The sequence below is a fragment of the Plasmodium berghei genome (genome assembly GCF_900002375.2).
Source record: "Plasmodium berghei ANKA genome assembly, chromosome: 14".
Classification (NCBI taxonomy): domain Eukaryota; phylum Apicomplexa; class Aconoidasida; order Haemosporida; family Plasmodiidae; genus Plasmodium; species Plasmodium berghei.
In genome coordinates, this window is record NC_036172.2 from 555,616 (window position 1) to 573,697 (window position 18,082).

Consider the following 18,082-nt stretch of genomic DNA (forward strand, 5'->3'; position numbering starts at 1 on the left):
GGGTAGTTATATACTAAACATTATATTTTGTTACAATTTTACGCAATTTTCTTTAGTGTGTTTTTCATAAATTTTCTTTAATTGTTTTTTGATAATTTTGAAGAACATTCATTAACTTATATGATATCAATATTAAAAAGTGGGAAATTATATTTACATTACTGTTTATTAATTATTAAATACTTATGACAAAATAAAGGGAGAGAAAAAAATATAAATATGGTTTAAATCAGCCATCAATATTCTCTACCCCTCTATATATATATTCAGGAAATTTTTATAACTTGAATTTTTTACAATAACCCATAACAATATAACATAAAAAAATTATTAAGTTACTATATAGAATAATTTTATAATGAAATTTGGAAGGAAATAGAACAAAAAAAAACAAAACATAAAATACTTTTTTCATCCTTTATTCTTTACAAAAAAGGGAAATCAAAGAAATTTTTTATAAAATAAATAATCCCAATGTACCTAAAATTTAATAAACTATTATACCTTAAAAAATTGTTAAAAATAAAAATGGTAAATGACAATAAGGTGATATATTTATATAAAATGAGGGAAATAATGTTTGAAAACCGTGTGTATATTTACTATATATATAATAGTTTATATTGTTTAAAAAACTGTTATTAATTTATATAAAAAATATTAAAATAATAATTATTTCTACTTATTTTTTAAAGTAATAATTATAAAAAATAGAACAGTTTTTATGCTGGTTTCATGATTTTAAATGCTCTATAAAATCTTATTTTTTTCCAAAACAATTAAAAAAAATTTTAAATTACAAATTTACGATTTTCATTGTAAAAATGCATTGCAATGTTTTATTTATCTTACAAATATAAATTCATAATTAGAAATATTTTTTTAATCTTAACAATGATATAATCATATTATAAAATAATATATGAATATTGTATATAGAGAATACATAAATTATTAAAGAAAAAGGTAAAATTAAACAATTATTAGATTTTATATAATTAACTATTTTTTTTGAGAGTAAAAGAAATCATATATTTAGTTTTTTTTTGTAATTTTTGTATTGCTATATTTATAGCTTATATATAACAGTTAAAATTTGTAGAATTGATAAAATTAATAATATAGAATATGAATTAAAGCGTACAAACAACAGCCCACAAATATATGCATATATTCAAAAACCCAAAGATTAAAAAAATCAGATAGGCACAGACATGCATATATATAGTTATGGTTATGTTAATAAATTATCAAACTTTATAGACAATAGTTAAATCAATTACACTCATAATTCCAAACATATTGTTTTATTTATCTATATATAAGTAAAAATATACACTCCGAAATATAGTACATAAAATATTGAAACACAAATACACATGCTCACATATAATATTTAATACATACCATATGTGAATAACTATATATTCGACTAAGTATTGCATAGATGCAGATTTTTAACCGACAAATATATTTGGTAAAATGGCGGGTACATTGAATTTGAATGATTTAAAAGACGAACCCATTTTATATTATGAAAATGCTATAAGTTATGTTTTTTCACAATCAAGCGAAGACACTAAAAAAGATTTGCCAACATGTCTTATATATCCAAACAACACAATAAAAGTTGGGTTTCCAATCCATTCAATAAAAAATATAAAAAAAAATGATAATTTATTAAATGATAATGACAATGAAATTGCGAGATTCAATGAAGAACCTGTAGTTGCATATGCATCTGAGTCAAAAGATATTTACCCACTAAGAGTTCATATTTACTATACTCTTCTATATATATTTATTTTTTCTCAGTTATTTGTTATGCTATTTTTTAAAGGTATACCTTGAAATAAATATATATACATATTATTTGTATCCATCGATTTCTAGATACGATTTTGATAGGGGTAGAACTCCTTACCATTTCCACGAATATGCAAATATATATACAGATGTGTCTTATATACCGCTTACTTAAATGCATTACATAATACATCCTATATATTTTATTCTTTATTTGCAGATAATATAAATTACCGAACTACTGGCGAAATAAACAAATGGCAAATATTTGTTTTTGTTTTTATGTCTATTTCCCACATTTTAGTTTTTGTGTCAAAAATCGGAAAACTAAAAGATTATATATTCGATATATATACCTCATTAAGTTTATTTTTTTTTATTTTATCTCTGTTAACTATTAATTGTTTTAGTAGTTATTTCATTGCCTTATTCCAATTTTTTATTTTTGTTTTACATGAAAGAATTTATTTTTATGTAATGGCACAAACATGTGTTATACCTCCCTAATAAAAATTAGCATTTAAATTATATTTTTTTTTTCCACATTTTAAACTTTTTATTTATTATAAATTAATTGTTTCTTTTGTTGCAGACATATAATTGATCATTTTATTTTTTATTTACTATTTTCCCAATTCTTTAAATTTTTCACCCTTTAAAATTTTCCCATTTTTCCGTATAACCAAACTTAGTTATGGCTAGCTTTGTATGACCAATATTTTTTAATATTCCTAAGAATTTTTTTTTTAATTTTTTTATAAAATTAGGAAAAATCCAAGAAATCACAATTATCATTTTTTTAGTTAATTTCACTCTTTTTGTTTTCAATGAATCCATCGCAAAAGACACGAAAGGGTATGATCCCTTGCACTTTAAAAAAGTGCGGAATAAAGAATGTATAGTAAATAATATAATATTAAATTTGTAGTATTTCTAGGCTTTCCTATATTAAACTAATTATTCTCAACACGTTTGTTAATACATAGTAAGAATGTAAATTTTCCAACAAGCATATGCCAATTACTGTTCATTCAACATTGTCCTCTAAAATGGAATGAAACATATTTAAAATGGCTTCATAGAAAGGGAATATTATTAAGGGTATTATTTTTAACTTTTTTTTTTATTTTAATTTTTTAAATTTTTATTTTAATGCACTATATCTGTTCGTGAAGCATCGGAGAAAATATATATTCATATATTTAGATGCACGTGCATGCATATAAATGTTTTTACACACACCCTTTCGTGTGAACTCTGATTATTGATTCAATTCATAGAATCATATCAAGATGTATCTGGGCAGTGTCAAAAATGTGGAGGATTTGTTCTTAAGTAAAGGAGAGTACAAACAAGTATTCCTTTGTTTAAAGAAAAATGAAAATAATGAAGCAATACAAATAGATATAAGTTGTGATAGCAATATTTATAACATCTTACAATTGTGCCGAGAAAAATATGGAATCCATGGTGATTACTTAACAGATAGTTGTGGAAATATTGTAGAAAATATTAAAGATATAATAGATGGTGATACTTTATATTTAAAAGATAGTAAAGATAAATTACATTTTTTAAATCAAATAAAATCAAATAATTTAATAGTAAATGATTATATAGTAGAAAAAAGAATAGGGTCAGGTGGATTTGGTATAGTATTTCAAGGTATACATATACAAACTAAACAAAAAGTTGCATTAAAATTTATACCTAAAAGCAATTTTTTAGATGTTACAGATGTACATAGAGTATTTATAGAAATACAAACATTAAGAGGTTTAATACATAAAAATATAATTAAAATGTATGATGTTAATCATTTTCAAAATTATGTATGTCTAATTATGGAATATGCTGTTAATAGTGATTTAAAAAAATATATATTAAAAAATAATGGATATTTATCAGAAAAAGAAACCTATTTCTTATTTTTGCAAATTGTTAAAGGGGTATATTATTGCCATTCTAAGCATATTGTACATAGAGATTTAAAATTAGAAAATATTTTACTTGATGAAAATATGACATGCAAAATTGCAGATTTTGGATTATCTGACTTTGTTAATGTTGATCAAAATATTAAAACAGAAGCTGGAACAAAATTATATATAGCACCTGAAATTATTTTTAATCAAACTACTAATTATTCTGTATTTAAATTAGATATTTGGAGTTTAGGAATATTATTATTTATTATGACTCAAGGTTACCCACCATTTATTGATGTTGGTAAAGATATCAAATATTTTGAGCAATCCACTCTTAAATATTCAAATGACATTTCTGATGATTTAAAGGATCTCATATCTCTAATGCTAAATGTCGACCCCAATAAGCGGCCCATAATTGTCGAAATTTTAAACCATCGATGGTTCTATCGATATTCATAATTAAACAACTTAGCCCCAACCGTTTGGCGTTTGCTTGGGGAAGGAAAAATGGGCACATTACGCAATCAACTAGCCAAAATAGATAAAATTGCAAACCGCTAGCGAACTCACTGCATGCCATACACTAAAAAATATTAACATGTAATGAATCGTTGCAAAGTAAAAATCAACAAAAAAATAAACAAAAGAAAAAAGGAATACGGAACACTCTTAGTGCTCCCCATTAAGCACATCATGAATTTTATAAATGGTATAGTACAAATGCATACATGTGAATATGCACATGAAATGATTTTACTGTGACATTTCCTTAGCCATTTTAGGGTGAAATTCTTCCTCCCACAAACTGGGAATATATCAAATCGATTTTACTTCCCTTATAATTTTTCCATATATCATAAAGTAAATGAATTGTTATGAAATTTTTTTTTTTAACATACCTTGTTTTTAATATACTTTCCCCTAATGGGTATCCATTTGAGGTAGTATTAATTGATGTGTATAAAAATATAGCATATTTTGAATTTTTGTATTCAAAGTATATATCTATTAAAAATCCTTCAAAATCAAAAAGCTTTTGAACATATTGAAAAGTATCTTTTTTTTCGTTATTTTCTGATTCTTTACTTAAAATTAATTCATTTTGATTTTTTATTGTATCTATAACATCGTTAGCAAATAAATGTGGATATGAACAAATTTGTATTTCCCAATAATGGTCTTTTAAAAAATTAAATATTCTTAACACATTATAAGATTCTAAAATAGATGAATCAATTAAATTAACATAAGATAATGAAGGATATAATAAAGAATAGCGATGATCATGGATTTTTTCAAAATTTATACCCTGTAACATATATTTCCAAAAATTTGCGTCAAAAAATTTATTTATACTATAACACCATAATATGTCACATATTTCATGTCCAGAAAATTGATGTACTCTTTGTATTATTTCATATTGTAGCGAGCTTAATAATGTATATGAGGAATAAAAATAAAACGTCCCATATGTGTATGCTATTTTTGATATGTCTTGTGGTGATAAATCATTCAAATTATTTACTAAAGCTGATTGTAGCATTAAATGAAATTCTTTGCTTCCTGATCTAATTAATGCATATGCAAAACAAACATTTGAAAGATCTGTTGCACTGAAAATTTTTAAAAAAGAAAAACTTGTTTTTTTTATTCCTTCATTTTTTTTGCTTGTATTTGAATTATTAGTACTTTCGTTATTATTTGTTTTTCTTCGAACTGATTTATCATTTATATCTCCTGAATTATACAATAAATATTCTTCAATTTCGTCTTGAAAATCTGTTATAGCTCTTCCTTCTATATCTGTAGTTCTACCAATTGTTATAGAAAAACCTAACAAACTATTTGATAATTGATTAGGAGTCATATATTTATACAATTCTAAAGCTCTATCCTTTAACTTTATATATAAATTATTATCAAAATATAATTCGCTATTTTTATTTTCAACATTACTATATGCCCATATTAGCATACTAATAGTAGTACTACCAAAATTATGTATATTTTTCAAAATTATATTTTCCCATTTTTTTAATAAAAAAGTAGATTCTTTAAAATATTTTGCATTTACCCATATTATATTTAGCAATAAATATAATGGAATTTCCTCTTCCTTTTTTTTCACAACTTCTTCAGTATTAATTTTGTCAATATTATTATCAATTTTTGATGTAGAACAATGTTTTTTTGTGTTTTTCCCAAGGGAAACATCTGTACTTGTTTTAATTACTTCGTTATTTTTGTCATATATCATTGGGTTTATATCATTATTAAACTTTACGAAATTAATATTAGTTTTTTTTTTGTTAGCTACCTGGTTTTCTGAAAAAATCATCATAATAGAATTCATAAAATAGTGCATTAAACAATCATCAGAAGCGTTAATATTTTGGGAATACAAATAAAAAAGTTTCATTATTTGTTCATCATTAAAATTGTTATACCTTTTATAGATTTCACTTTTAATTTCTCTAAAAAATTGTATATGCTTATAATTATTATTACTTATATATTCGAGTAATTTAATAAAATTAGTATTATTCATTGATTTTATTTTTGTTTGAATTAAATTTATAAATATTTCTAAAAAGTTTTTATTACAATATCTTTTAACACCTTTCAAATTTGTCTTTCTTTTGTTGGTGTAATTGTTTAAATATATATATCCTAACATAACTAGATATTGCTCGTTCATAAAATTCAAATTTTCTAATATTACATTTTCTACTAATAAACTTATGTCTTTTATTTGTATCATATTTGTTCTCTTTAATATATATAAAAAGTTAATTATATCAACACATGAAAACGATAATATTTTTTTATATATTATATCCAATACATTATAGTAAAATTTATCATATTTATTTGTTAAAAAAAAACTATGTATATATTCATTCCATTTATTTTCTTTTATATTTAAATTTTCTAAATATAAAATATATTTAAAATATAATTCTATAACTCCATGTATATCTCCTTTGTTTATATAATTATAACCATTATTAGACAATCCATTATTTATATTTTTAATTTGTTCGCTTGAAGATGATAATACCATTTCTCCAAATATTTCCCTTTGATTAGTTCCTTCCATAGTATACATCATATCGCTTATTTTTGAATTGGTATTTTTATTTATTATATTAGGAAAATTTCCCAAGCATATTATTTCATCATTCGACATTTCAGGTATTGTTGCGCTCAATCTAGAAGTGTTATCAATGATCCCATTGTTTTTAAGATATATATCTATGTATTGAGGAAAAGAAATGTACTTAAAATATGGATTGTCCAAAATTAAACCTTCTGAAAATTCATACGTTTTATAAAAACTGGCAAATACTATTTCATATATTTTAAATAATAAATATATTAGTTCATAATTTTTCATATCATTAAAATTGCTATCAAAGTATATATTTATATCATTTATTGAATCCATAACAAATATATTTCGTAAAGCATCGCCATTATTACTACTATTTCCTTTGCTATTTTTAATTGTATAATCATCTCCAAAAAGAAAAGGGGATAATGATTCTCTCTTTTCGTTGATTGCGTTTTTGTTTCCATAATATTTATCACTTTGGTTTTTAATGTCATCTTCATATATGCTTGTTAAATAAGTGAAATTCCTCCCCTTCATTTTAACACTTTTTCGTAATTTTAAGCCTCCCCATATTTTTTGAATATAATCAAGATGATTCAATAAATTAACCCTTTTAGAATAATACATCTTATAAAATTATATTTTAAAAAATGCGGTTTTATGGGGGAAAATACCATATTCTATTTATCTATAATTGTTCCATTTTCTATATTCACTTTTTTTTCCCGTTTTTTATTTCTATTAATTTATACTTTATTGCTATTGTTGTTTAAATGATTAATATATCAAATATTTTATTTTTAATTTTTTTACGAATTTTTTTTCACCTTTTAAGCTAAAATGAAAAAACAATACCATATGCAAATATAGGTACATATACGCATTTGTATTTCCATGTATATGCGCATTACTATATGTGTTTACCACAATTTAGTATCATTTTATTTATATTTTTTTATATGGTTGCAAAATATGCTTACTTTCTTCAGTATATATCCACCTCACCCTTTTATGTGAATTATGTCCCCGACATTTTTTTATTATTTTTATATTACTTTTTTATTTCATTTAAGGCCTTCACATATTGGGAGAATTTCAATAGATTGCAATATGATTAAGTAAAAATAAGTAATGACAGGCAAAAATAAATAAAACGGCACCAATACAAACAATTTATAACGATAACAACAATGAATAATTAAAGAACTATTATATTAACCTTAGTATTTTTTTATTGTTACAAAACCACTCAGTTAAAAAATATAACAATTATTAAAAATATTCTTAATGTATACTACAATGAAATATTAAATTTATCAAAAAAAATATATATAATTATTAGAAAAACCAAGAATAACACAATTTCAGTGTGTGCAACTATTTTGATTGATCTACACCGAAATAACAATATCGTACTGAAACCTTTTACGATATATTTTAACATTTTAAAAGTTGTAAATTTATTCCTGAAAATTAATTATTTTTTTGAAATGTTTCAAATAAGTACATTATAAAAAACTTTGGTATATATCAAAAATGTATGCATATAATAAAAAACAAAAGATGCTTATATATATTTATATTTTTTAAACAGACGAACACCAAAGATTTACCCCTGTATTAAGACTCCTTTATCATATAAATAATATATAATTATAACATATTTTTATGTCTATATATATTCCTTCTTTTTTCCCAGTATATATATTATGCAATGAACAGTGTTACACACAAAATAAAATACCATTATTCCTTATTTATAAAAATTGAGTTATATTTAAGATTACATAAACGAAAAAATAAAATACAAGTAAAAATTTAGAAATACTAAAAAAATAATACAAATAAATAAAATTATTTTTATTTTATATGCTTTAGAATATATTACATCCCAGTTGCATTTGCACACGTTTAAAAAATTAAAAATTATATTTTTTTATACACATACGATATATATTTAAAAAAATATTGCATGTTAATAATAATAATAAAAAAAAATACTGTTATTTATTAACATAATAAAAACATATTACTAACTTTATTTTCTCTTTTTTTTTTTTTTTTTTTGGGTGAGATTATTTTAATGTATTTTATATTTTTTTACAAAAAACACATTTTAATATTAATATGATTACAATACAAAATGTATTTCCAATTATTGGGAGCAATTTAATCTAGAATAAAGTTGTAATTTTTTATGCATATACCATATATTCATAACATATTGTTAGACAATTATTAATATTGTTTTGATACAAAAAAAAATGGCTGAACCAGAACAAAGCCATAATAATACGGTAAGAAAAAAAAACAAAAACACATGACATGTTCATATATATAATGCATACTTTTATAATTAATTAATTTTATTTATTATATTGTATCATTTTTTGATGGGTGCGCTTTGGCACAATTTAGGCAAATACCAACTTAAACACACAATACAATGTTAGAAACATAGCTAGCCAAATAGAAGGTGCCGAATACAAGGTTTATGAACATCCTGAAAGTAGAAACGTGATTGAATCAAGTTCTTATAAAATGGGTACACCTTATTATAATCATGGAGAAATAAACACTCATTCTATAAATTTATATAATAAAGAAAATTACATAAATGGAAATAGTAAATTAATTTTAGAGCCTAATAACTCTTTTAATGTATCATCATTACAGCCCCAAGGTGTAGAACATTATGATTATGTAAATGGGCCAATAAATTATATAGGCAATTATGGTAATCCAGTAGAAATTAATAATAAATATATCGTAAGTAATGATAATATGAAATATGATATAAATAACGAAACCGAAAATACACGAATTTATCCAAATATAATACCACAATTAAATAGTTCGAGTATGCTTAATTTAAATCATAGCATTCCCAATGCTGATATAAATAAATATAACGATTCCAACAATACTAATGATATAAATGGATATTTAAATAACAGTGCTAGCAATTCAAATTATGATTATATAATGAAGAGTTACGATGGAGGTCTATATAATAATATAAATAATATTATTCCATTAAATAGTATGAAAAATTTAACCAATATAAATGAATTATATGGGGTTAATCAATTAGACGGAATAGATGATCCAAATATTATGCACAATATAAAAAACATGCCATTTAATTTACAAGATAGTATTAACAGTTATAATAATGAAAAATATATCCCATTGCCTATAGATAATTTTCCATACGTATTTAATAAAACGCCAATGGAAATTGCCGAAGACGATAAACATTATTCAAAACTTAGAGGAATTCACAATATTAACGATGTTGATGATATTAACAACATGAATAATAAAAAAACAAAATGTATACACAATCATAGTAATAATATTGATCAACTTCAAGCTATTGTATGTCTACAAAAATTAGAAGAAATTCCAGTTCCCTTTTTAAATATAAATGATATAAAATATTCAATTAATGTTTATTTCAATTCATATGATGATATATTACAAAAATACCAATCAAAGTTTTATAATTGTAAATTAAATGAATCGGATAATTATGCTGATTGTGATTTTCAAAATGAAATAATAAGTTTGCCATTTAATAATGAAGAATTTATTTATTTAAAAGTTATAGAAACATCTGCATATAAAACAGAAATAACGGGAAGATTACAATTAAAAGTCAAATCATTATCACAAGAATATCCGTTAAGAATACCAGTTATAGGTGATGATGGAAATTCTAAAGGATTTTTAATTATGAATTTTTTTGTTACATCTTCTTATCATTATATAAAAAATGATATGCTCATTGATAGGGAGTCATTACCCAATAAAACCAAATCAACCAGAATACGACGAAAAAATGGTGGGTTTCATTTTTTCGAAAATTTTACTAAATGGTGTTGTGAAATAACAGACCATCACATGAATTAGAATAAGCATGTGAACTTGTTTTTGTAATACCAAGTTGAAAAATAATGCAGACAAATTTTAAGAACGATCTTTCTTAATTTTCTATTAATGCCATTATTTGCAGCATTTTCATTACTGTGCTACTACAACCGTTTTTTTTTTTTTTTTTCATTTTCCTTTCTTTCTACTTTTTTTCGTTATACATATATTGTCTTCTTTGATTTAAAATTTTTAATTTGGCATGTTTGCTTCTCATACATATTAATAATTAAATTGTTTAGTACTATATGTATTGCGGGCATCACATATAGAGCCTATTCATAATTTGTGAAAAATTTAAAGCTATATAAATAAATTATCAAAAAAAAAAATAAAAATATGCATGTGTGTGTTTGGACAGATTGATAAGTATTACAATATGCATTTATGGACAAATCATAAAAAAAAAATGATTCCAAAATTTTGGATTTTCTATAAATAAAAGGTTTTCAGAATAGTGATAAAAAATATATAATGTGTTAACAAATGTCGATAAAGCAATTTTAAGTTAAATTAAGTTTTATTTTGTATAAACAATAAATGTTATTTTGATGAAAATTAATTCGTAATTTAAATAGAGAAAAAAATACCATTAAAATTACAATAAACTTTTTACATATTTACAGTACATGTGTAAATAAGCGTGAAAATTTTATCATTAAAAAAAATAAATAAAAAAAGTATTTGGTTTATAATAATAATGTATATATATATATATATATATATATATGCAATATCACAAATGCTTGTTAAATTCATTTACGAATATATTATAAAAAAAAAATATATATATACCCATGTAGAGAGACGATGCATTAATATAAGCAACATTTAAACATATGTACAATTATATAATGTTAAACTATTTAATTTTAATTTAAAAGAAATAATTAATACATATACAACAGGACAATATTAAAAACATAAAATATATTTACATATATTTGTTAATATTTATATATGTAAATTAGAAAAAATGAATTTTGGTATTTAGAGTATAGATAAAAAAAAAAATGGAATACGTTTTTAATTTCTGCATTTTAACTTTCTTAACCCTTGGCACATTTTCATCTTCACATTTGCTGCATTTAAAAAACCAAAAGGAATAATGACTGTGAGAATAGATACCATATAAATTATGTTGCATTTATTTTTGGGGAAATATTCCTGTAAATGCATATGGTTTTAAATTTAAATTATTCTCCTATTTTAGCAAATGTTTTAAAATATTCTTGAAATATGTGCATTATAAAAAAGTAATAATAATAATAACAATAACAATAATAATGATGATAATAATAATAGCAAGGATTAATTAAATTTTTCTCAAAAAGGTGGAAAAATAATAATTGCATTAAGCGTATATCCTTTTTCGTCATCCCTCTTCAATTGTCTATTACTTTAAAAAATAAAAAAATGGTAATAATAAATTTTATTCCTTTGATTCCCATTTCCACACTTTTGCATGCCCAGCTAAAAATATAAACAAAAATAAACAGATTAGGGGTCATTATATTAACTCACTATACACACACGGTAAATAAATGATAGAACAACATGTAGACACATTTGGGCTTAACACCCCCAAGTACTACATAAATAAATAATGCACACATATACATATTTTAAGTTCTAATATATTACCATTTCCAAATACGACAATGAAATATGGGCCTGATAAAGTCAAAATGAAATTTGGGTCACTTATGTTAAACTTAAGTGACATATAATCTCGATCCTTTAAATATCCATAAGAATTAAATTCAGGCAAAGAAAATGTATATAGTGATTTATTAGATCCATATATTAATATAGGAATATTTTTATTATCAGTCAACCCTGCCATACAGTATATAGGCAAAGTATTCATTTCAAAATATTCCTGTCCTGATAATCCATAAGCCAATATTTTTCCTTCACTCATTGCCGTAATTACATTAGCTTCATATTGAATAACTGATACAACATTTCCATATTTACATTTAAAATTATTTACAATTTCTAAATTTAATAAATTAATTATTGTTATACTATCTCCACATACCCATAAGGTTCTATTATATTTTGAATCTTCAGAATTTATATCATTTGACTTATTATTTATATTGTTTATGGATTTATTTGAAACTATTTCAATCATTTTATTTATTTTAGTTTTTGTTTCGATTTTTTTTATTGTTACAAAACTTAAATGAGTTTCATCATATTTCCAAAATTTTACTTCTCCATTTATGGATGATGATATTATTATACCATCAATACATACAATACTATGTATTGCATCTGTATGTGCATAAAGAGTTGAACAATCAGAAGATGGTAGATGCATAATTTTTATTATACCATTATCTAACCCTGCAAATATGCATTCTTCTGCATATAATAATGATAAAACTCTTTTTTTTTTATGATTTGACTTTTTATTATGTTTTAATTTATTATCACCATAATATTCTTCTTCCTCTGTCAATTGAAATTCTATTTTTTTTAAATGTTTTATATCTATTTCTTTTGAATCTTCTCCTGGCACAAACATCCATACATTTATTGTATATGGTGATACAGATGCAAACAAATATATTTCGTTATTTGGACCATGCACTATTATAGCACAATCTATATATGATCTTTGCAAACTAAATGTGTCTACTAGTTTTAAATTGTGTAAATTTCTGAAAAAAATTGTGATTTTATTATTTCAAAAAAAAATTAATATATTTATATTGATATTTCGAGGTGAAAGCAAAACACAGCGTAACAAGGAAATAAAAAAAAAAAGGGGAAAAAAAAAGGAAAAAAAAAAATCCAAAACTAAAACAATTAAATAATTCCATCTCTTGTAACTTCAATGCGCCACAATTGCTATATATTTCCATAAATACATCATTTTATCATTTTTCTTTTTCTTTTTCCTTTTTCTTTTTATTGCTGTGAAAATCTTCTATTCCAGTTCCACGAAATCATAGCATACATACATAAATTGAGAAATAGATAAAGAAGTGGGTATCAAAAGATAGATAAATAAAAAAACAAAAGCGATGAAAAGATTAATATATACTAAAATATACACCAAACTAAATAATCCCTATATATTAATACAAATAAAACTATAAAGAATAATATATCATAATAATTATAATTTTCTATTTTCTTTTTCTATTCCATCATTTATTCCCACCCCTTTTTATTTCTCTATTAATATTTTCATTTTTTTCTTTCGTTTTTTTATTTCTTTTTCTTTTTTTTTTTTTTTAATCTGTATTATTTCCTTTTTTATTTTAATAATGTATATACTATCTACATATGCATATAAACTATACATGTAATTATATAAATTTAACAAACATATATATATATATATATTTATTTATTTAATCAAATAAAATAATATATATTATATTATATATATACATATATGTGAATAATTCAATTACTTGCAATCATTTATATAACGGCACGATCCTGAAATAATTTAAATGAAGTAGGAATTATCATAAAGTGTGTTCTTAATTAATATAGAGAATATTTAAATGTAATGTAATACATTAATTTTAGAAAGGTAGTATTAACAAAACATCAAAAATAATAAATAGCCAACGTATTTCTTAACCCTTTATGGTATAATGTGGGCAAAATGTTACTCCTTTATCCTTATTTTGGGGTTTCTTTGAATAATAATTTTTCCTATTATAAGACCCTTGTCTTTTACTACTTCCCTCAGAAGCTGCAAAAATAAATCGGTGCATAAATATGTATATGTATATATATGTAATATATGTAGATGCCGATATGTGTGAAATTATTTCTATGATGTGATATATGGTTAATTCTTTGGATAAATTCATACATCAATATGCATATTCGTGCATATTACCAGTTGCGTATCTGCTATGAGATTTGTATCCATTTCTCATATAACCTCTCATATTTTATTATCTACAAAAAAGGGATGATATATATTAGTATCTACATGTAGTTAATGATTTAAGATTAGGCTATAGATTATATATGTTTCGTATTTATAAAACTTTGCTTGTGTTTTTGTTTTTGTTTTTGTTTTTGTTTTTTTTTGTTTATATCAAAATTCAGCTCTTTGCAAAAATTCAAATAAATAAATCAAAGTTCATTAAAGTTTTATTATATATAATAATTTTTACCGCTTATATTTTTATGGGCTTTATGTGCTCTTACATTATTTGTTGATATATATATATATATTTACATATATATATATATATATAACACTGTTTTTGTTCTGATATATTTATATTGTTTTATTTACTGTTTAAACATATTTATACATAACTATTATATAAGTATGTATATTTAACGATTTATCCTATCGTTCTTATATTTTTTCCTTTTTTTATAACTCAAAAAAAAGAAAAAAAAGAAAATTTTTTTAAATTAATTTTTATTAAATGAAAAAAAAATTGTTATTTAATTTTGCTTAAATATATTTTCCAAAAAATTACAAATTGAAATAGAAAATTATAAAATTTTTTATTGATTCAAATCGGCCAGAATAAGCTTTCATATATACATTATACATACATGCATACATACATAATTTTTATATATTTAATATTATAATAATTGCACAAAACATAAATGTATAAATAATATTTACTATAAATCGGTTTTTATACCATCCCTTTAAGAAAATTGGGAAAGTATACCTTTTAATAGATTTCTTATACGACGTTTTAATTTTTGTTTTTAATTCACTTGATAATATATACAATATATATTTATATGTACTATACATTGCATTAATAAATTTATTTAGTTTTTTTTTTACTTAAAATTTTTTATATATTATGGGAATTGCATTAACATTTTTATTTTTACAATAAACAATTAATGCATATAACTATATATATAACATTGTGCGATTCGCTTTTGTTGTTAATATAAAATTTTAATATGATTTTTTTTTTTTAAATCAAATAACATCAAATGATGTCATAGTAATATCCTATATATATAGAAAGAGAGACAGTGAAAAAAAACAGTATTATATTTTGATTTAAAAAATAACCAAACAATGCAAATTAAGTTTATTCATAAATTAATGATAAAATATAACATCAATTAAAAAGATAAAAACTTCAAGTTTCAATTTATGTGTATATAAAAATATAATACATATTCCATTATAGTGAATATTTATTTGCTTATATATTATATGGATATTCATATTTTCCAAAACATGTTGTTTAAACAAGTACAGATTATAATTAAAAAAATGAAATAACAATTTATACCTTCATAACTACTACAATATATATTCACTATATTAGGATACTAAAATGGTATTACATTAAATAACCTTTTATCATTATATTATACAAATAAAAAAAAAAATTTACAATGTTATAATTGTTATGTTCTTTAGTTGTTAAACATAATATAATTTTATTTGTATATTCAAAAACAAAAAAAACGTTGTATAATTTATCCATAAAAAAATATATGCAAGGACCAGGGTATAAAGCCAATTTCCATATTTGTGCATCAAATAAATACTAAAATGAAAAGCATTTTGTATAATACACCTTAAAAATATTTATCAATTAATTAATTAAAGATGAACTTTAATTTTGCATTTATAGAAATTCATTAAAATTTATTTGATTGTATAAACAATTAAGCCATAACAAGGATGTCAAATTGGTTTGTTAGGCAAGTATAGATATACATACAACTCCATCCTTATAAATCTGTTAATATGATAATTATATTTTAGTATAATTTAATTTATAACCTCTTAGGAATTGTAAACAAAACTTTGAAAATATTTTTTACAAAAAAAAAAAAGAGAAATATATAGGAACATTTTCCTTTTTAATACATATTTTTTATAAATATAATTATGTTGAACTTGAAAATGTTATTATTATCATTATTATATAATTATGGCGAAAATGAAGTTGAGAAATATAAGGTTATAGTTCAAAATTAAATTGGTAAATCAAATACTTTCAATTAAGATATAGAAATTAACTTATAATGAAACATTCAATTAAAAAAATATATATGAATCATAAATTAACAATTGTTTATCTATACAACGAAGAATTTTTAAAATATTTTAGATTTATTAAAAAAATATAATACTATTTTTTTTTAATTTTATTCGTTAAAGAAATGAAATATATAAATAGGTTAACTAATATATAATTTATGGAGTAGACACATTTGTATATATGAGAAATTGCTTTATGGTATCAGTCTATATATATATATATATATATTATTTATTTATTTGTTTAAATGTATGTATGTTTTATTAATATGTATATCCATATAAGTCTTCTGAATTATATTGATATATATAATGCCCCAAAAGTGAGCACATAATAAAGGAATATATAACACTCATAATACAACCTACACACAATGCCCTGTTAACATATTTACGTCGAGGTGTTGTTTCGTCATATTTTAAGTTGAATAAATAAGAAATGCATCCTAAAAAATAAATAAGACATAATAATTAAAGTACATAATTATATGGGTGTAATATGTATATAATAATTTTAACAAACCTATAAAAGGTAGAAAGAAACTAAAAACCATGTGTATTTGAGGTTCAATAACATTGCCAGCTTTTGATTTCTTCTTTTTTTGATTTTTATTCTGTAAATTCAAATAAATAAAATAAAAAAATAACAAGAAAAATAAAAATGTGTATAATTTCTCAACATTGCTAACATATTACAAAATGAAATAAACAAAATTACATATCTAAATCAAACTATTTTATTAAAATATAAAATTACTTTTTCTTTGACATGTGGCTCTGAAGCAAATTTAGGGTCTTCTATAAATTTTTGGGAGTTCAAATTAAAAATTCTTTGGTATTCACTTTTTTGATACTGTATTATTCATAAAAAAAAAAAAAAAATATTATTACTAATAATATGATCATATATATATATATATACCTATGTATTGGTTTTTGTTTATGCTCATAATTGTTTCATATTTTATATCTTATATTTCTTATTCATATGTATGTCATTATTTTATATACCGCTTTAACGTCCATGTTAAAAACATCCATACTCTTATCCACTAATATTGTATGATTTAAAAACAGTTTGTCATTTACATTATCAAATGACAATGTATTTTCTCTATTATAATTGGCTAGCGTTATGGCATCTTCTAAACAAATAACTTCACTGTTTTCATTTTTGTTCTCCATTTTGTTATATTTATGAATTATATCTTATAATTAATATTTGCAACTTTAGCAAATTCGTTGTAATAAATCATAGTTTAGCAT

At 21.9% G+C, this 18,082-nt stretch overlaps 6 protein-coding genes across 6 annotated transcripts; 3 read left to right on the forward strand and 3 right to left on the reverse strand.

Moving 5' to 3' along the window:
- Window positions 1-1,482: 1,482 nt before the first annotated feature.
- PBANKA_1413500 (conserved Plasmodium protein, unknown function) lies at window positions 1,483-2,313 on the forward strand (the record flags this gene model as incomplete). The annotated part of the gene is made up of 2 exons (XM_034567462.1): window positions 1,483-1,840; window positions 2,027-2,313. 2 exons carry the CDS (start codon window positions 1,483-1,485, stop codon window positions 2,311-2,313), a joined length of 645 nt encoding a protein of 214 aa, XP_034423957.1.
- Window positions 2,314-3,098: 785 nt separating this feature from the next.
- On the forward strand, window positions 3,099-4,196 carry PBANKA_1413600 (serine/threonine protein kinase PK9, putative; the record flags this gene model as incomplete). The annotated part of the gene is made up of 1 exon (XM_034567464.1): window positions 3,099-4,196. The coding sequence occupies one exon, from the start codon at window positions 3,099-3,101 to the stop codon at window positions 4,194-4,196; it is 1,098 nt and encodes a 365-aa protein (XP_034423958.1).
- Window positions 4,197-4,515: 319 nt separating this feature from the next.
- On the reverse strand, window positions 4,516-7,482 carry PBANKA_1413700 (heptatricopeptide repeat-containing protein, putative; the record flags this gene model as incomplete). Its single annotated transcript, XM_034567465.1, has 1 exon — window positions 4,516-7,482. The coding sequence occupies one exon, from the start codon at window positions 7,480-7,482 to the stop codon at window positions 4,516-4,518; it is 2,967 nt and encodes a 988-aa protein (XP_034423959.1).
- A 1,637-nt stretch (window positions 7,483-9,119) lies between these two features.
- On the forward strand, window positions 9,120-10,770 carry PBANKA_1413800 (conserved protein, unknown function; the record flags this gene model as incomplete). The annotated part of the gene is made up of 2 exons (XM_034567466.1): window positions 9,120-9,152; window positions 9,274-10,770. The coding sequence occupies 2 exons, from the start codon at window positions 9,120-9,122 to the stop codon at window positions 10,768-10,770; spliced, it is 1,530 nt and encodes a 509-aa protein (XP_034423960.1).
- Window positions 10,771-12,220: 1,450 nt separating this feature from the next.
- PBANKA_1413900 (zinc finger (CCCH type) protein, putative) lies at window positions 12,221-14,714 on the reverse strand (the record flags this gene model as incomplete). The annotated part of the gene is made up of 5 exons (XM_034567467.1): window positions 12,221-12,261; window positions 12,433-13,460; window positions 14,223-14,250; window positions 14,399-14,512; window positions 14,663-14,714. The coding sequence occupies 5 exons, from the start codon at window positions 14,712-14,714 to the stop codon at window positions 12,221-12,223; spliced, it is 1,263 nt and encodes a 420-aa protein (XP_034423961.1).
- Window positions 14,715-17,080: 2,366 nt separating this feature from the next.
- Window positions 17,081-18,001, reverse strand: PBANKA_1414000 (conserved protein, unknown function; the record flags this gene model as incomplete). Its single annotated transcript, XM_034567468.1, has 4 exons — window positions 17,081-17,262; window positions 17,340-17,430; window positions 17,574-17,669; window positions 17,828-18,001. The coding sequence occupies 4 exons, from the start codon at window positions 17,999-18,001 to the stop codon at window positions 17,081-17,083; spliced, it is 543 nt and encodes a 180-aa protein (XP_034423962.1).
- Between the last annotated feature and the right edge of the window lie 81 nt (window positions 18,002-18,082).